The sequence below is a fragment of the Chrysochloris asiatica genome, unplaced genomic scaffold (assembly GCF_000296735.1).
Source record: "Chrysochloris asiatica unplaced genomic scaffold, ChrAsi1.0 scaffold00014, whole genome shotgun sequence".
NCBI lineage: Eukaryota > Metazoa > Chordata > Mammalia > Afrosoricida > Chrysochloridae > Chrysochloris > Chrysochloris asiatica.
Genome location: NW_006408532.1, coordinates 18,617,727 through 18,638,368, shown reverse-complemented (window position 1 = coordinate 18,638,368; position 20,642 = coordinate 18,617,727). Strand labels below are relative to the sequence as shown.

General features: G+C 36.4%; 1 protein-coding gene across 2 annotated transcripts in view; it reads left to right on the top strand.

Moving 5' to 3' along the window:
- The window catches only part of ALDH1A1 (aldehyde dehydrogenase 1 family, member A1), a 56,261-nt gene extending 39,659 nt beyond the window's left edge, over positions 1–16,602 (top strand). Inside the window, exons 8-13 of one of the 2 annotated variants that reach the window (XM_006834920.1) lie at positions 433–535; positions 1,516–1,700; positions 4,401–4,565; positions 7,911–8,068; positions 13,123–13,197; positions 16,195–16,602. In XM_006834920.1, the coding sequence (XP_006834983.1) occupies positions 433–535; positions 1,516–1,700; positions 4,401–4,565; positions 7,911–8,068; positions 13,123–13,197; positions 16,195–16,267 (759 nt within the window). In that variant the 3' untranslated portion in view covers positions 16,268–16,602. The remainder of the gene's footprint in view (positions 1–432; positions 536–1,515; positions 1,701–4,400; positions 4,566–7,910; positions 8,069–13,122; positions 13,198–16,194) is intronic. The other variant, XM_006834921.1, reaches the window with a different exon arrangement.
- Positions 16,603–20,642: the final 4,040 nt, after the last annotated feature.

The window sequence follows — 20,642 nt, the reverse complement described above, 5'->3', positions numbered from 1 at the left end:
AGCTAAATAGAGTTTTCTGAAGTTTAGTAAGGGATAAAGAGCCAAAGAGATAAATTGTTGGGTCCTGCTATATCCATTTAATCATTAGAGCAATTAAGTTCTGATTAAAATGAAGAATACTGTTCTATGTATGTAGTAGCCTTGCACATCGGAATCAGCTATCGTGTTTTATACCTCTTGTTCATGAACATTTTGAATTCATCTTGTAATTTTTTATTCATCTTACATATATTTTTGGATTCATCTTATAACTATTTGCTTGTATGGTTGAGCTTTTTATATCCAAAGGTGCCAGACCTTGAAGTTTTCCATTTTAATTGTTTCGCAAATGGAGTTTAACTACGGTACATATATTTTATACATTTAGAACATGAAATAAACCTGTCTTCACAACAGCAGATTGACCCCTTCCTTTACAATGCTCCATTTCAGGTTGGCAAAATGATCAAAGAAGCTGCTGGAAAGAGCAATCTGAAGAGGGTTACCCTGGAGCTGGGTGGGAAGAGTCCCTGCATTGTGTTTGCTGATGCTGACTGTGAGTATTTCACCGGTCATCTCTGGTGATGTCGTGTAATGCCCTACATTGAATTGAATTTTAATAAAGGGTTTGCTTTGAACATCAAAGTGTTAAGTAATTTCAAAATTTCTCTTGAAAAATCAAATAAATTTTCTTAAAGTTGTCACCTATGGTCAGTCTAACTCATGCACCAGTTCTTGGTTTGGAATAGGTTATGGTTTCCTCAGTGGATCCCAAATGTAAATGGCTTACAGCTAAGGGATATATTAGTCCTGGTGTGGCACCGTAGGATGTATTGAACTGCTAACTGCAGAGTCAGTGGTTCAAACCAATCAGCTACTCCTTGAAACCCTATACAGGGTCACGATGAGTTGGAACCAACTCGGTTGCACTTAACAGCAACAACAGCTGGGCTGTCTTATCAAAGAACTGGGTGACTTAAAACAATAATGGAAATGTAGCCTCCAGAGCGCTAAGAGAATCCAAGTCTGAAATCAAGGTATTCAGGATCATGTTTCTCCCTGAAGTGTCTAGCAGAAGATTTATGTTTGTCTCTTCTATTTCTGCTTGCTCAAGTGTTCACTGGGTAGGGCATTATAAGTCCATTTCCTGCCATCTTTGCCCTGTGCCTGTATGTTTTTTTCCTCTTCTTACAAGGATACCAGTCATTATCGGTCAAGGGCCATGATAATGACCTCATCCTGCAAAGTCCCTGTTTCCAAATAAGGTCATATTCACAGGCAGTGGGAATTAGAATGTCAACAGATCTTTTGTGTGTGTATCTTGCAAAGAGGCGTGGTATTAATCCATATAGGGGTCACAAAGTTTTTGTGTTTTTTTCTGTACTGTTAGATATTAACTTCGCATTTAGCATGGTAAGAAAAATGTTCCTCAGGTATATTGAACAGGGACCAACTGCAGAGACAGCCATTTCATATTTGGCATCTCCCTTTACTCTGAGGCCATATCTCTTCTTTAACCTGATGTCTTCTTTGCAGTGGACAATGCCGTTGAATTTGCACACCAGGGATTGTTCTACCACCAGGGCCAATGTTGTATAGCTGCATCCAGGCTTTTTGTGGAAGAATCAATTTATGATGAGTTTGTCCGAAGGAGCATTGAACGGGCTAAGAAGTATGTTCTTGGAAATCCTCTGACCCCAGGAGTAAATCAAGGCCCTCAGGTGGGTATAAAATAGAAGGAATCGTATTATCAGAAGACAAGAACAAAACATCCTTTTTTTCCTTCCTTCTATGACTTAGTTGGGCTGATTGATTTGGGGTCCCAGGAAGTGTTAAACACTGTCAATAAAGAAATATATATATATATAAGAAGAGTGGAAGAGAGAATATCTAAAATAGCTGATACTGAACACTGAGTAGAAACTATTTCCCTCTATAGAGTATCTGAACAATTCAACCAGAAATAGAAAACTCGAGCTAGAAATCTTCACAACTCGTATGAAAATGGAGGTTAATTCTACTTTTTAAAAATTCCTATTCATAGGATTCTTAAATACATAATCCAGGGAACTATTTAAACTTTTATAATATGGTGGTGGGTGGTTATGAGCCATGGAGTTGGTTCCGACTCATAGCGAACCCTGTACAGGGTTTCCGAGGCTGTAAATCTTTACGGGAGCAGAAAGCCTCATCTTTCTCCCGTGGAACAGCTGATAGTTTTGAACTGCTGACCTTGCAGTTCACAGCCCAATTCGTAACCAGTACACTACCAGAGCTCCTTTGTATAATATACGTATGTACATATTATTTGGGAAACACATATTGAAAAAAAAGTCAAAATTATGATTTTGAGGGCAAAGTGAAATTAATGTCTTAAAATAGACTGGGGAAACCTCACACAGAGATACGTGGAGCCTTGGCTATCTACTGACAAGCTAGAATACCTTAACTAGGCAGAAAGTTCTTAACATCACCTTCTTATTTTGATTGTATAAAGTATAAGGAGATAGTTTAAATATAACTTCTTATTGTTGTTGTTGTTGTTTTCAAGTACCATCAAGTTAGTTCCAACTCATAGCAACCCTGGATAGGGTTTCCAAGGAGTGGCTGGTGGATTTGAACTACTGACCTTGTGGTTTAATCCAGTAATTATGCTACAGTGCCACACCAGGAATTCAATTTATTAAACCATCAAAAACCATTTGCCATAGAATCAGTCTCAACTCATGATGACCCCTTGTGTGTCAGATTAAAGTAAAGTAGGCTCCACAGACTTTTCAATGACTGATTCTTCAGAAGTAGACAAACAAGGCCTTTTCTCTAAGGTACCTCTGGGTGGACTTGAACCTCTAACCTTTCCATTATCAGTAGAGCACATTAACTCCTTACACTACCCAGGGACTCTAAACCAACACTGTAATTTCCTAAACCTGCTAGAAGTGAAGGAACGTTCTCTTTTTATAGCATCCAATTAAATACTGTATAGTCAAATATGCTAAATTACAGAAAATGGTTTCTGGTTTCAAGTAGCACTTAATAGAGTTTGAATATGGGAGCTGGCTGTATGCAATCAGGGATTACTTATGGAACCTCTCCCTGGGTTATGGAAGATGGGGAAAATATTCCAAGACAAAGAAGATGATAAAGAGCACCTGTTTAAATCATGAGACATGAGTAAACTTGGCAGAAAATAAACTTTATCTTCTGGATCTTTTCATTTTCTTTCATTCTTAACCCTGCCACACCTGAGACATTGAGGCAGCTTTCACCAGGGATTTGGACTCAGAGTCACACAATCTTTCAATCACCCAAAGTAAGATTTGAAGAAATTGTTGTTATATGCAGTCAGTTCATAGTACTTCAATTCCTAGTGACCCTGTGGGACCGGGTAGACCTGCCCCATCATTTCTAAGGCTGAATTCTTTACGGGAATAGACACCAGATCTTTTCTTCTGCAGAGCCATGGTGGGTTCAACCTTTCAGTTAGCAGCCAAGCATATTAACCAGTGTACCCCCAATGCACCTTTGAGGTAATGGGTGGCCCCCAATCCTAATACATGGGGTAAAACATTCCAAACTAACTCTGAATCCATTTTTTTTCCCATATAAAAATATCTTTTAGCAAATCATTTAAATGCTATTATACTTGCCATGTCTTTAGATTTATTGTAGTAAAATGGTAACACTCAGGTCAGATCAGAAACTTTTCAGTCTTATCTCTTGGTCATTTCAGCAAGACCTGAATTGAGGATGGGCAGGCTGTAGTCAGAATGTGGTATCAAAGGGCCTGGGCCAGGCCAGAGGTCGTGTTCAGAATAGAGCCAGAGTTATAAAGTCCAAAAGGATCTGATTTGCAACTGCTGTTGTTGTTAAAGTTAAGTCAGTTCCGACTCATAACGACCCTGTGTAGGGTTTCCAAGGAGCAACTGGTGAACTTGAACCACTGACCTTGTAGTTCAAACAGCAGCCTGGCGCATTAACCCACAACGCTACACTAGTTCTCCTGCAATTGCTGTACTTATATCTAATTAAACCCTTTGTCTTCTACCACTCCTTTCATTTGAGTTAGGAATACAGTGTCCAGGTAAGTGTGTTGGATTATTGACAGGCATTTATTCCAGAGTAAATAAATGACAGTTCTGTGAAAAGGTATCTGTTTTCACTGACTATTTGCCTGTTTTATGTAACTATAAAGCAACAGTAAATACAAATATCTTTAAGGTTTCTTTCCAGAAAAATCATGAGAATAAAATATATCCAAAGAGTGAATCACCACCTCTGTCAGCTATTTTAATGCAATATTTGACATAATAATGATATTTTAGCATGTTGAATCCTGTATTAACATGCCAGACAATGGGTTGTCGGAACAAATTGCTAATCCTCTCCCACCCCCTTTTCTGGTGATGTTTTTCAAATAGATTGACAAGGAGCAATATGATAAAATCCTCAACCTCATTGAGAGTGGGAAGAAGGAAGGGGCCAAACTGGAATGTGGAGGAGGCCCATGGGGGAATAAAGGCTACTTTATCCAGCCCACAGTTTTCTCAAATGTTACTGATGAGATGCGAATTGCCAAAGAGGAGGTAAGTAGTTACACTCTCTTCTGTTCTCAGTTCTCTGGGTTCGGTTTTATTTGCATGTATCCTTATAAAATTCTTTACTCTTTGAATATCTTTTCAGTAAATGTTGCGTTTTAATTCTTTTATTGATAAAGGTTTCCGTTTTTTGGGATCAAGACTAAAGACAATAATAAGAATGTATTTAGCTGACCAAGAATTTCTAGTCAAATACAGATTTGAGATGTAACAATTTCTAGGTACCTCCTTCACAGCCTTAAAATAATGGAAAAGAAAACTCAATCTTCCTGTTGCTTTTTCTTCTTTTGAGCTAATAATGTATTTGAAAATAATTTTTTAAAGTATGAAGTGATAAGCTGTTACAGTTTTAGGAATAACATTTTGTTGTATGATCATTGTGGATCACAAGATGTGAATATTATAGAAAGATCTTATACTTCACTACACTGCTCAGTTCACTTCATCCCTAGCCAATGGCCATCCAATCTCTTGCGATATCAGCAATAGGTACCTCTCTATTACTTGAGAAATGTCCGTGTTTGGATAGTATTCATCATTAGAAAATTTGTGTTTTGTCTGTTGGTCCCATATTTACCCTCTGGTCTTACCTCATCATTGTTGTTGTTAAGTGAGTCAAGTCAGTCAGACTTAATAACAGTTCTGTATAGAGTTTCTGAGGCTTTAAATCTTTGTAGGAGTAGAAAGCCTCATCTTCCTCTTGCAGAGAGACTGGTGGTTTTCAACCACTGACTTTGTGGTCCACAGTCTAATCTTTATTCTATGAGCCACTATGCTCCCTTTCCTAATAGTTGTTATTGTTGTTGTTAAGTGTTGTCAAGTCGGTTCTGACTTATAGCTACCCTGTATAGGGTTTCCTAACCATCTATATGTTTGAAAAGAAAGCTCAACCTCTATATCATAACCCACTTTCCATGTACTCTCGGCTTGATATTTTTTGACCATTTTCCTAGATGAATAATATTATAGTTAAATATTGAGTGATTATAAAATATTTAACATTTAAAAAAAAAAAAAAATGATCCAGAGGAAAATAATTTGCATTGTTGTTGTTGTTAAGTGTCATCGAATCGGTTCCAACTCATAGTAACCCTGTATAGGGTTTCCAAGAAGCAGCTGGTGAGTTTGAACCACCGACCTTCCAGTTCACACCAACCTTGAGGTAGAGTGCTTATCCTGTGGCTCCACATCAGGACTCCATTGTAAATAGTCTAGCTCATGGGCCCGTGATTGCGTACATTAATTCATTCATGCAACTTGTGTTCTGCATCTATGATATGGCAGTGGATCTGAGTTGCTTTCTTTGTTCTCATCAAAAACACCTTCATATGAGAAAAGTATAGACTCATTAGAGGAAAACAAATAGGAAAAGCAGATGCAAATAGATAACTGAGCATACTGTAGTTCTCAATGTCATTTCAGTCCTGTAATTTTGCTTCTGTTGATAAATACTTACCTGATTTGATCTGATGTTGCACACCTTGATTAGTATCAGAAAGAAAGAAAAAATCATCAAAGAAGGAAACATCTATTGTATTACTACAATATGCATAGTAGAAGAGTTTAATCGCTACTTCAAAGAAGTAGCCTAGTGATATATGATGTATTCAATTTAAATTATGTATGTTATTAAACTAAATGGCAGTAGCTGCTGTATATTTCATTCTAAGGTTACAATATTAGTATAGGTTTTAGATTTACAACTTTGAGATTGTATGAACACTCTGTTGAATGGCAGCCCCTACTGCTACAATTTACATCACTGGTGCATATCAGAAAAACATTTCTCATTTCTGGTTTTTGCTTCCCCTCATTCTCATTTTTCAGAATATTCTGGCCAGTCAGTTAACACTCAGACAAACCCAGTTTGTTTTACATTTTAATAATTGTTTTATGGAAATGCAATATGTTGTTGTTGTTGTTAAATGCCATCGAGTCTGTACCAACCCTTACCAACCCTATGAAGGGTTTCTGAGGAGTGGCTGGTAGGTTTGAACTGCCTACCTTGAGGTCCAAAGAAACCTTGTAGTCTGGTGCCTTTCCTAAAGTGCCACACCAGGACTCTGGAAATGCAATATAGGTGTTTAATTTTTAAAAGCCTACTTCTTTTTTCTCCCATTGGGACTACGATATAGCGCAAAAAATTTGAGTTGGGCTATGCTAATTAAGCTGGATTATGAAGTGTAATTTTTGTTTTCTCTTCTTTGATTATTGTCATTGCCAATGAACTCATGCTTTAGTTTAGTACAGGGTGGTTGGGAAAATAAGTAAGCACTTATATAGGAATGAGTCATTCCCTTTGGTGTATGAGAGTTGCAAATGAATATGTGAATTGCATAAGATTTGGCTATAAAGCATCAGAACAGAATTTCATATTGCTTCACTAACTTGATTTCCCTTCACAGCCTGGTACCCAGTATATTATGAAAAGGCCTCAGTCCAATAGAATAACTGATATATCAATCATTGATACACCTATATTTAAAACAGTTATTCTTATTAATCAATGCCTATATAATCATTTGGAGTCCTGGTATGGCATTGTAGTATAAGCACTGTACTACTAACCACAAGTTCACTGGTTCAAACCCACCAACTGCTCCTTGAAAACCCTATATAGAATAGCTATGAGTCAGAACTGACAACAACAATCAGTTATCCAGTAGAACAAGCATTGCCATTGGTTTGGCTTACTGTTTGTATAGTAATTTGGAAGATAAAGAAAACCTGAGAGAGAATTAAAAATGTTCCTAAATGGAAACGAAATTCTGAATTTAATGATTTAATTAACTTCCAACATCTAATTCCAATATCTAGAAAAGTAATATTGGCTTATTTATTTATCCCACCCTGTCCCAAAGAGGATATAACAGATGACTATAGCTTATCTTTATTCAACACTCTGGCAATTACCTGTTTAGTTACACATAGAGTCCTGGTATGGTACTGTAGGATAAGCACTGGACTGCAAGTTGGTTTGAACCAAAAGGTCAGCAGTTCAAACTCATCAGTTGTTCCTTGAAAACCCTAGACAGGGTGACTATGTGTCAGAACCAACTCTATGGAACTTAACAAAAACAACACTTATAATGACTTGTGGTTAAGTACCATCAAGTCCATCCCAACTCATAGCCACCATGTACAGGGTTTCAGAAGAGTGGCTGGTGACCAACCTTGCAGTTCAAACTGACCTTGCAGTCTAGTGCTTATCCACACCAGGGTGGAAACTCTTAAATTAGGATAATTTGTAGGAGAAAACGATCTATAAAGTAATTTAAAATATTTGGTCTTAACCTATTATTTGATCCATTTCTTTAATTTTCTGTGGTATAGATATTTGGGCCAGTCCAACAAATCATGAAGTTTAAATCCTTAGATGATGTGATCAAGAGAGCAAACAACACTCTCTACGGCTTATCAGCAGGAATCTTTACCAAGGACCTTGATAAAGCTGTGACCGTTTCCTCTGCACTGCAGGCTGGGACAGTGTGGTAAGTCAACGCTAAATGATACAGCCTTCCCATTGGTAACCATATTAACAAATTACCTGAAATCGCTTTAGACTTGGATTTTTCACTAGACTGTACTGTATTTATAAAAACATTCATTGTCTCTTATTGTCTTATAGTTTTATAGTTATTTTACGATAACATATTATCCCAATGTTGTTGTTAAGTGCTGCTGAGTTGGTTCTGACTCATAGTCACCTTGTAAGCGCTTCTAAAGAGTGTCTTTAGAGTTGGAACCACCGACCTTGTGATTCAAACCGACCTTGCGGTCCAGTGCTTTATCTTACAGTGCCACATCAATGCCAGATTGGTAGACAGAAAAACCTGAAGCTTAGTGAAGTTGAGTAATTTATCAAACTCATACAATATATGACAGCAGAGATTCAGAACCACTTGGGACTCTAAACAATGGTTCTCAGTGCTAGTCATCTGAGACTAGGTGCCATCAAGTTGGTACCAACTCATAGCAACCCTATGTACAACAAAAAGTGAAAAATACTTTTAAAATAAAAGACCCTTGCCCAGCCTTAGCCATAGAGATTGGTACAATCAGTGTGTTAATGTTAATGCACTTCTCTCCTTAGCCTCAAATCAGCTTAGGTATTTTTGAAGTCAAAGATTCTACTGGTTCATAATTCTTTTAATAAGAGGATGTTTTCTTTCAGAGAATTTTAAATGGAAACAAAGCATTAAATAATCAGTATAACTAGTGATTAATGTAGAATTCTCATTAGAAAAAAAATCATTAATATTGTTTAGCATTACTATTACCTGTGAGTGGTCCTGGTGTGGTGCTGTGGATTAATGCACTGGACTGAAAATCAGTTTGAACCTCAAGGTCAGTGGTTCAAGCTCACTAGCCACTCCTCAGAAACCATATACAGGGTAGCTATGAGTTGGAACCGACTCGATGACACTTAAAGACAACATTGTATGTATTAATATTTGGTATCATGCATTATCATCTTCACTCGTGATGTACATGATTTATGATGTACTGCGACCAAACACAGTTTATACACATTCTTGCTTATGCTTTAAAATAATCCTGCTGAGCATAATCCCCATTTTACAGTGGAGGAAATACCTATTTAGAGAGGTTGTTGTTGTTGTTGTTGTTGTTAAGTGCCATCGAGTCGGGTCCGACCCATAGCGACCCTGTACAGGGTTTCCGAGGGTGTAAATCTTTACGAGAGTAGAAAGCCTCATCTTTCTCCCGCGGAGCGGCTGGTAGTTTCGAACCACTGACCTTAAGGTTCGCAGCCCGATTCGTAACTACTACGCTACCAGAGCTCCTAGGTAGTTACTAAAGGGGCAGATCCAAGTTTGTACCCATAAGTCTCCCTTCTTTACAACAAGGAAGAAGGATCACAAAAGAATCATTGAGCAGCGAGCAGGGCAGATCATTTTGAACTTAGTTTTCTCTGGATATGTTTCAGTTCTCTATTTAGTTATACTGAAGTCATTTCTAACTTTTTGCTTTGAATTTAATGAAGGTTAACAGACAAAATCATCACCTTTACATTTAACAAATCATACACTTTGTTTCATCTCAATGATTACAAGCCCCTCCATGCAACAGCAGTTATCTTTTCTCCTCCCTATAGTTCCTACTTCTATTCCACCCACTTTGCACCATTCCTAACTTTGTTCTTAGGAAAATGTTGTCCTTTTAATTTTGAATGATTGACCATTCTATGCTGAGCATACCTTACTTGTACCTGCCTGTATGGTGTTGGAGGAAAATATTAAAAGTACCATGGGCTGTCAAAAGAACAAACAAATCTGTGTTGTAAGAAGTACAGCCAAGGGTACCCGTTGGAGGCCATGATAGCCAGACTTCATTTCTCATGCTTCGGATATATTGTCAGGAAGGACCAATCATTGGATAGGGATATCATGTTTGATAAGGTGGAGGGTCAGAGAAAAAGAGGAAGACCCCCAGTGAGTTGGATTGTCAAAGTGGCAGCATCGATGGACTCAAGCATGGCAACAATTGTGAGGTTGGCCCAGGACCCAGCAGTGTTTTGTTCTGTTGTACATAGTGTTACTATGAGTTGGTACCAACTCGATGGCACCTAACAACAACAACAACATAATCCTTTTTACTGCTTGGCTGAAAATTGGGTCACGAGGCTAAGTTCCTTCCCAGACCAGAAGGGTGGTTGAGGGCCATAGTCTCAGATTTCTCCAGTCTCTTTCTGACCAGTAAGCCCTGTCTTTTTTTTTTTAAATAATTTTGAGTATTGTTCCACATTTTTTCCCTCTCTATCTGGGACCCTCTAATGTGATCCCTTTCAGAGCAGTGGGTTGTGGTAGCCAGGCACCGTCTAGTTCTTCTGGCCTTAAGAGTCCTGGAGACTGATGTTCACAAGTTTCATTAACCATTGGCTTAATTGATTCCAAGCCTCTAATTATTTTCACTCTTCTTTCTTGCACAAGTGGAGACCAATATTTATACCTTAGGTGATCGCTCATGAGCATTCAAGATCCCAGATGCTATTCACCCAAGTAATAGTAACATAGTCTTTGTGGGCTATTTTATGCCAATTGGCCATGGTGTCCCCTAAGCCTATGGTCCTAAGCCCCCAGACTCAGCAACTCATTATCTTAAGATGGTTGATAACATCTACGAAGTTTTCATCATTTTGCCCACTGTATACTGTACCACATTCATAGTTGTGTTTGTAGGAAAAGTAAATACTCATGTACAAATACTCTCTTTCAAACTTATATATTTGTGGGATATATAAATACATGTATATCTCACTTTTGATTGAAAAGAAAAAAGAACAAACTCATTTTCTGTGCTTTTTAACAAAGATAAGCATCAGGTTTTTATTCTGGAATAACAGAACACTATATGACCATTGAAAATGTAGTTTATTATAATACCATTCCACTGAGTGTCTTGAGAATTCTCTCAGTAATGTTTATACTATCAAAATAGAGGGAACCATATTATCACCACTTTATGTCCTTGAATATAATTACATTCTGGCATTGTCTCAGAATATAATAGTCCCTTAGTGTTATCAAGACAACTGTATAATTCTAGAATTGCTAAGCTTTTACCCAGTAATTTCAAAAGTAAAGATCTCATTCTACAGCTTAAAGAACAATTAAACAAACCTGAGATAAGCATTTAAAAAAATACTTTATTGTATTTATTTTAATTAAAGATTACACAGCAAATTAGGTTTCTATTTAACAGTTTCTATACATGTTGCTTGAGAGTGCGGTGGCTCCCAATGATAAGCATTGGACTGCAAACCACCAGGTCCACAGTTCAAACCGGCCAGCTGCTCTCCAGGAAAAAGATGAGACTTTCTGCTCCAGCAAAGATTTAAAGTCTCAAAAACTCTATGTAGGGTCACTATGAGTCAGAACTGACTCGACAGCACTTAAAAATGGCAGCATACATTGTTTACATTTTTCACGATACATCAGAATTCTCATTTCCATTCTTGTGGTTCATTTTCTAGCTTCCCTCTCCCCTCTTACATTCTCATTTTTGTTTTAGGGTACCAATGTTGACCATTGGGTTTCATATAAATTATTACTTAAAGGAGCATAGTACTAATAGATGATATTGTTTATTTTATGAACCAATTTGCTATTTAGCTGACAGGTCACCTCTGGGAGTGGCTTCAGTTCAAAGTTTAAAGGAAATCTCTGGGAGATAGTCTCAGGAATTCTCTAGTTGCTAACAATCCAGTAAGTTTGGCCTCTTTTAGAAATTTGAGTTTTGCTCTACAGTTGTGTCCCTGGTCATAAAAATTTATAGTGGTGGCTGGGTACCATCTAGTTCTGGTCTCAGTATAGATGAGGTCCTGGTTCCAGTTGTTGTGAATCTGATTAACATCTTTCTTCAAGTCTTTAGTCTTCTTCTTTCTCTTTTGTTCCAGATACTTACAGATCAATAGTTGTAAACTGTCTTTTTATAATATAAATTTGTTTAAATGACTGTCTGCCTAGTACAGAGACATGGTTAAAGATGTGCACCAGAAACTGGGAAAGTAAGTGCTTTAACTGAGGAGACACCAGCATGTTATCTTAGATCTATAAGTAATGACTAAATTCTTCTAAGTATCATACAGTTGAACTGGAAATCACACAGTTGCCAACCTATTTTAATAGAATGAAAGGAGAAAAAGGATAAAAAGATAGATAACACATTTCCCCCTTAAAAATGTTTTCCTCCTGCAATGAGAATCATGTTAATTTAGGTGTTACTGTTCATCTCGGCCACAAGAAATTGTTCATGGTCCTCATAACTGCACTATAACTTTACCCTAATCTTAATCTTCTATCATCATTTTTTTAAATTTAAATTATTCAAGTTTTTATACTCATAACTTGAACTCATACATACTTTTTTGAAGTAGTTAAGGGTATAAAATATTACTAATCAATCTAATTGCTACCAAGGCCTTTGTTTAGGCAATTTATTAAATCAAATAATGAAAAAATGAACTGATACAATACATAATCAACTGCAAAAGAATATTGATTCTAGCATGTTAAATTCCCAAGTCTCAAGAGAATTACAAAACTTCTTGAATATAGAGAATAAAGAACACCTATGCAACAACCTCAATTCTCTAGCAAACTGTATCCTTCTTCTTATGACAGGCTGACTATTCATTTATAATCCAAACTAGTGTTTCTCATGAATATGATGTACTACCAGAATGACTATGCACAATTATAGGTGTATCAGTCTATTTGTTTCTCAGTAGCATATGTATCCACAAGATTGGTGGTTCAAGCCCACCAGTCACTCCTAAAAAACCCTATACAGGGTCTCTATGGGTCAGACCTTATTTGACGGCACTTACCAACAACAACAGCATAGGTATACATAGACTTATGCTTCTGCGATCTAATTTACAGTGATACTTCCTTATTGCACTGAATACTGAATATTAAAATTAATGGAGCTCCTAAGGTAGTCTTTGAATTTCTAAAATTCCAAAATTGGGAATTATTTCATAGATAAAGTATTTGCTCTAATGGACTTTGTTGCTTTTCAGGGTGAATTGCTATAGTGTGGTGTCTGCTCAATGTCCCTTTGGAGGATTCAAGATGTCTGGAAATGGACGAGAACTGTAAGAATACTTTATGTTAGGATAAGCACTTATCTTCATAAAAATGCTGGTCACTCCTAATGAATTAATTCAGAACTGCCTTTTTAAACAAAATTTGTCTCTGCCTTTTTTTTTTTTTTTTTTTTTGAGTTCTAGACCACCCACCAAATAGTTTACCAGATGCTAGTTTCACCCCATAGGCTTAGAAAGATGATAGCAGAAAGAAAATATAATTATTATAGTTCTACTTTTCATGAGTGGCCATATTAGGTATTTTATATGGGTGACTAAAATATGCATCTGCTTTTAAAATTGTTTGTTGCATATATGAACGTAGATCTATTTGGAAAACATTTCCAGAAAAGAGATGGAAACTACAAACTGATAATTATTAAAAAGTTATTAATACAAGTATACTCTAATTATTTGAATATAACTCTAAAGCAGAATTTTTTTAAAAAAAGTAAAAACTTTCAGAGTTAAGACAAGTGATTATCCTTGGTTCATATACTCTCGATGTATACTCTAAAACTTAAAATTAGCTAAATGATTCATATTTTTACTAAATTCTAAAGTACAATGGATTAAAGAAATCAATATATTTAATAGTCATGACTAGATTGAAAAAATATATATGAAAGGGCTTCAAAACGTTTGTGAAAAAAATGGAATTAAAATATAATTAATTTTTTCCACAAACTTTTTGAGGCCTCTTAAGTGCATTGATAGCCTTCAGTTGCTTTAGAAACCAAGATACATAGATAATTTTTAAAATAGGTAATTATGTATATGTTGTTGTTGTTGTTAAGTGCCGTCGAGTCGGTTCCGACCCATAGCGACCCTGTACAGGGTTTCCGAGGGTGTAAATCTTTACGGGAGTAGAAAGCCTCATCTTTCTCCCGCGGAGCAGCTGGTAGTTTCGAACCGCTGACCTTAAGGTTCGCAGCCCGATTCGTAGCCACTACGCTACCAGAGCTCCCTAGTTTTCTGCTCCTGTTAAGATTTACAGCCTCAAAACTCCCATACAGGTTCGCTATGAGTCAGAACTGACTCCATGGCACATAATAACCACCACCACCATACAGAAATCAGTGGTTGTTGTTGTTAAGTGCCTTTGAGTCGGTTCCAACCCATAGCGACCCTGTATAGGGTTTCCAAGGAGCAGCTGGTGAGCTTGAACCACCGACCTTGCAGTTCAAATGGCTTTGCAGTCCAGTGCATTAACCCACAGCACCACACTGAATTTTATTTAACTATTTAACCACTTTATTTCATTTAAATTTTCCTATTCTTGAGGAAAAAGTTATATTTATATGTTAGATTTATGCATATATATACACATACATATATAACATAAATTCTTTTTTAAAATAGCAAGAGATTGAAGAGGTTGTATGAAGGGGAAAATCCAGCTGCAAAAAAAAAAAAAAAAAAAAAAAGCTTGGCTTTAGTCCAACCTGTTAGCAAACTGATAATGCTAATAACAATATAAAAACTTTACAGAATCAAATATATTGAAGATGTCTACTTCATAAATATCAAGCAAAAAGGAAAAAAATACTAAGGTGCAGTACCAATTTCAACACATCTTTGGCACTAATCACATTTATTATTCTTTTGAGAGTTTCAAGACCCCATTAACACAAAATAAAATAAAATTCTATTATAAAATTCATGAGTTAATTTATCTAATCCTTTGAGATAAAATGCTTATTAAATGTTATACTTTAATGGGCTCCAGACAACTGAGGCTAAACCCTTTAATTACTGTAAAGTGCATGCTCATTGAAGCTTTTAGAAGGCATTTTCAGAAGTTCAATTGCCCAAGAAAATAATCAGTTTAAGAGGATTATGTTGCCAGGAGAACATGTCTTCTATATACCTGTCTACATCACAAGGAGGGAGGAGTTAAAAAGGATCAAGATCTTTTTCTTCTTTAAGCCTACATGTGCTACACATGCTTTATCATTAAGAGTACATTTATATATCGTAATTTGATCCTCTCTTCAAAACAATCAAGAGACGAATGTAGCTCAATCCTTTATGTTATCTCTTCCACAAAGGGCAAATCCAAGTCAGCATTCATCCTCATAGACATAATTTCTTTCAGGATACCTGGATTCAAATTGGTTGACTTGGATTAATTCCTGATCACTTGGTTGGATTTAAAAGTTATATAAGCAAATGGCAGGGGATTGTATGAAGGGGAAAATCTAGCTGCCAGAAGTCCCAAAGCTTGACATTTGCCCAAGCTGTTAACAAACTAATAATAAATAATATTTTAAAGTCTAATAATAAAGGTTGAGTTTTTGTTTTGCCAAGAAATAAAAGATATAGCTAAATCCCAACTAGAAAACATTAAGTCATGACTGGGCAGGTTAGTACACCTTATCATGGAAACAAGAGCAAGGGTCATGTCACCACCTTTACACATCTATGTCAATCAAAGATAGTAAATACAAGATGTCCTTGGGCTTAGAGTTTTACTGTACTATTAGCACTGGATTGCTAACCACTAGTCTGGGATTCAAACCCACCAGCTGCTCCTCAGAAACCCTATACAGAGTCTCTATAAGAACTGATTGATGGCATTTAATAACAACAACTGTGTTGAGTGATGATGTACTGTTACTACTTCTCTTATACTGTATCTGTCTTACGTATTTGAACCTAAAGTAGAAATTATAGAATCCTTGTTGGACTGTACTGTCTTCAGTGGTTAATGCTTTTATAGTCATTATATAAGAAACTGGCAATTTCTATGACAGTCAACCTAGAGTACATAATTACATAAAAGGAAAGTAATAGTTGAAGAATGTTTCCCACAGGAGGATTTTTTGTAAGTCCAAATATCTTATGGTTGACTAGTTACTATATCAAATGTTTCTGTACCCTGCAAGTATTTTCTATTGCCCCTAAGCAGATAAGCAAGAACTAACTTGTACCAAACTCATGGACTATGAAGTGTATTTGTATTGTTGTGTTAAATGCTGTCTCTATCCCTCCACCTCTTTCTAGGGGAGAATATGGCTTTCACGAATATACAGAAGTCAAAACTGTCACAATGAAAATTTCCCAGAAAAATTCATAAAGAAAACCACAAGAGTGGAGAGAAGAAACTTCAATTGCTAAGCATCTCCTATAGTCGCTAATAACGTAGACTTTACATCTAAAAATGTTCTATTGTTGATTTTTTTAAAAAAACAAGTGAATCACATTAGCATTACTACCACACATAGAAAACTTGACATGTAGCTACTTTTTTTTTGAAAGAATTATTTGCCTTCTGATATGTGATCCCAAATTGCTATCCTAAATAAAAAGGATGGACTTGGATAAAAGATCCCTCTAGCTCTGTAGTAATCATAGATCTTTACTTTGTACCCATTTGTCCAGGATAATCACTTTATAGAGGAGAACCATTTGTAACCAGTTATAATCAGTTGTCATTTAGCTTCTTTCACCTAAGAACCCCTTGTAGTGCTTAACATATGTGTTACATACCCAATAGGGTTGCTCTGCTACCCCAAATAGTTGTGAAATCGTTGCTGTCTTCTTGAAATATCTCCTAGAATGTGGTAGCTGTCTCTCAAAAGAAGTAATACCTGAAACACTTAGCTGTAATCTGAATATAAACCTTAATAAAAACAACCTTGCATGATTCTTTTTATGTTTGAATTTTTTTAAGTGGAGGTTTTGCTTAAGGTGATTTATTCTTCCTGTCACTCAGAAGTGGTATTAACAGTTAAATTGAGCATAAAGATGCATTTAAAACTACATGTCCAATCCATTCATTCTCAAAGAGGTGAAGAAACATTTTATGTTCCTGAGGAAACCTATTTTGCTTTTCTGAGGAACTCTTGTAATCCTTTGCTTTCATATTTGAGATGGATGGCTTTAGCCATTCAGCAAATAATCTATTATGTGCCTACAAGTTCTGGGAACTACATTAGGTGTTGTAGAAACCATGACAGTGGATGATCTCTTATTTTAAGATGATTTAATGGTGAAGAAGAAATGCAAGAAATATATAATCTAAAGGAAAGGCAGGAGGTATAATGGAAATGAGAATTCTAAGAACCACATAAGCATAGTAATATACCCCAAAAGTAGTAATGGGATCTAACTAGAAATAGGGAATGACCCTATGAAGGAATTTGATGAATATAAGTCTTACTGATGAGCAGGTATGATAATAATGAGCACCAGTGAAAATCTCCACTTCCTACTTCTCTACCACAAGCTGCATGTGCAACACTTCTTCCTCTGATCATAAATAACCACTTGGAACTAGGGCAGATCTCACAAGTTAACAGACACAGCCCTCTAGACTGTCAAGTAGGTTCAAGACTTCATATACCAACTGCATTTCTGGGAGTCCTCATTTCTGACCTGCTGGCTTCAAATGTGGCATTTTCCTACTACCACCTTCAGGATGGAGTCCAGGTGTGGTACTGTGGGTTCATGTGCTGGACTGCAAAGTCAATTTGAACTGCACAACAACAAACGTGTAGTTTCAGGGATCCTCAGCACGCTCTCAACTTCTGACCTACTGGCTTCCACTACTCTCTTGGGTTCAGCAGTTCATTAAAATGATTTATGGGTTTTACAAAGTGAGAAGTATGACAGGGGTCCCAAAGCTTCCATGTGCCGTACAATGACCTGCTACCCTCTCAGGTACATCACTGCTTTCACTGGCATGTAAGTCCATGGAGTTTCCATGTCAAAGCCTTTACCAGAACCTCATTATGTATTCGTAACTGCTGGAATCAACCCATTACCCCTGAGGTCACAATATCTTGCATGAATCTTTTTGACCTGGTCAGTCCCTCTCTGAGTTACTTCATTAGCATAAACTCTCAAGTGTAGTCTGAAGACACAAACATACATAGCATTTAGGATTTTCTCTCAGGAGCCAAGGACAAAGCAAATGACTTTAGATAAAGTTAATGTAAATCACAGCAGGTTCACAATAAATATAAAGAAAACTGTCTCTCAGTATAGTCTCTCAGGATAACTTCTATTGGGTGAAAAACAAATGGGAAATTTTTATATATTCCCCTCTTCAAGTGCTTATTAGCATATTCAAGATACTATGAAACCCTGCAACTTGATTATTTTGTTTGGTAAGGGTTTTTCAAATGTATTTGACCAAAGCACTCGCCATTCCCATCCTCACTGACCACCAAGTTATCCATGTGGGAAGATGTTACTTGATATAATGAAGTATCACTGACTGTTCTGAGGACAAAGCAGAACTTCAAAAGGGAACAATCATAAAAAATGCCCTTTTTGTAAAATTAACTGACCCATAGCTACATAGGAGTCCTGGTGTGGTGCTTCATTATCATGTACTAGACTGAAAAGTCAGTTTGGACCTCAAGGTCAGCAGTTCAAATTAACTAGCTGCTCCTCAGAAACCCTATCTAGGGTCGCTATGAGTCAAAACCAACTTGATGATGCTTAACAACAACAGCATATCTGTATATGGAGCCCTGGCAGTGTAGTGAGTTACATGTTAGGCTGCTAACCACAAGGTCAGTAGTTCATATTCATGGGAGAAAGTGGAGGCTTTCTGCTCTAATAAAGATGAACAGTCTTTCATCATGAGATGAGCAGAAACAACTCATACAGAGTTGTTATGAGTTAGAACAGGCTCAAAGACACATAATCACCACCACTATACCTGTATAATTATGTCCTCATACAAAGAGGTTCTGTTTGTGCATCCATTCTTCTATGAAGTGACAAGCCCAAGAAAAATCAAGTAAATGTTTGTGAATTCTTGTACGCATTGCCACTGAGTACGACTGCCCCATAGGGCTTCTGACCCCATAAATCTTTACGGGAGCAGACAATGCCATTTTTCTCCCTTTCAGGGACTTGTGGGTTCTAACCACTGACTTTCAGTTAGCAGTCAAGTGCTTAACCACTGCTCCTTTCAGTGTATTCTGTATATACTCATCTGTATAGACCTCAGATCATTCATGTAAAATGTAAGCTAACTATTATTTAGGAACAAAAGATCTATGAAGGCTCAGTGGTAGAATCCTTGCCAATTCAATGGCAACTAATAACAATAGCAATTTTAACGTAACAATTTTTCTCAGATTTAGTTTTTCTTTATAAAAGTAATTTAGTTTATTGTTTTACATTAGTAGACTCTTCAGTTCTAGTGCTATTAGAACACAATGTTAGCTGCCACAGTTGAGTGCCACAGTCTAAGAACAAATTAAATTCACGAGAAAATGAATTTCATTAACTTCTTTGACCTTAACTAATTATAACTCCAATTGAAAGAGCTTCTGAAACTTGTGTGGGCCCATAACATTTTCAATCTGAACTATCTTCTAAGGTTTGGGGAGTAATTACTATTTTGAAAACTAAAGGAATCAAAATCTTAAGGAAAATTGAAAGATGCTTGGACACTAAGAATGAAAAATACCCAAATACAGAGGAGGGATGTGTTTTCCTAAAACCAGACAATGTCTATCGTTTTCAAAGATGTGTTTAAAATCATGTATAAATAATTTCATAAGTAGAGAAGTTAATATTGTAATGGCACCTCACCAGAACGTTTTAAATGTGTAACAAAGAAAGCTGAACACAGAACAAGACAAAAGCCAGAAGCAAGTTTAAATATTTAAAAAAATTAAATCCTCATTGTATAAATAAGACATTGCAGAATTAAACAGAGAATATCTGTTTTATATTAACCTATTCAGAGCCTCTAGACATTATTTTTATCTGTAACTACAACTTATAAAGCCATATTTGTAATAAATCCCAACCCTCGACTTTAAAAAGTGAAAGAATTTTTTAGTAGCTTCTGTGCCACAATAACTATAGAAGGGGCTTTCATCATAAAGAATTCAGTTTTGCAGTCATAACTATGATATCATTGTCCTCAATAGCCACAAGGTCAAAAATATTTTCATCTCTAGGAAAACCAAGTAAAGTTAGAAGTAACTGTTTAAGCATAGACAATGCTAGGGTTCAAATATGGGTTTCCAAATAAAAATGCAGTGTTTTTTTTTTTTTTTTTCTTTCTGATTTTCATGATCAAGTCCTAGGGATTTATTTTGAAATGTTGTTAAGTGCTGTTGTGTTAGTTCTGACTCATAGCGAGCCTGTATAGGGTTTCTGAGATTATAAATCTTTGTGGGAGTAGAAAGCCTCATCATTTCCTGTAAAATGATTGGTGGGCTTAAACTGCTGACTTGGTGATTCACAGTCCAGTCCTTATACTACGGAGCCACCATACATACTCCCCTATTTTGAAATGTTAAGTGCTATTGAGTCATTGTTGTTGTTGTTGTCAGGTGCCATCGAGTCGGAACCGACTCAATGGCACTTAACAACAACAACAACAATTTTGCTTCTGTTGATAAATACTTACCTGATTTGATCTGATGTTGCACACCTTGATTAGTATCAGAAAGAAAGAAAAAATCATCAAAGAAGGA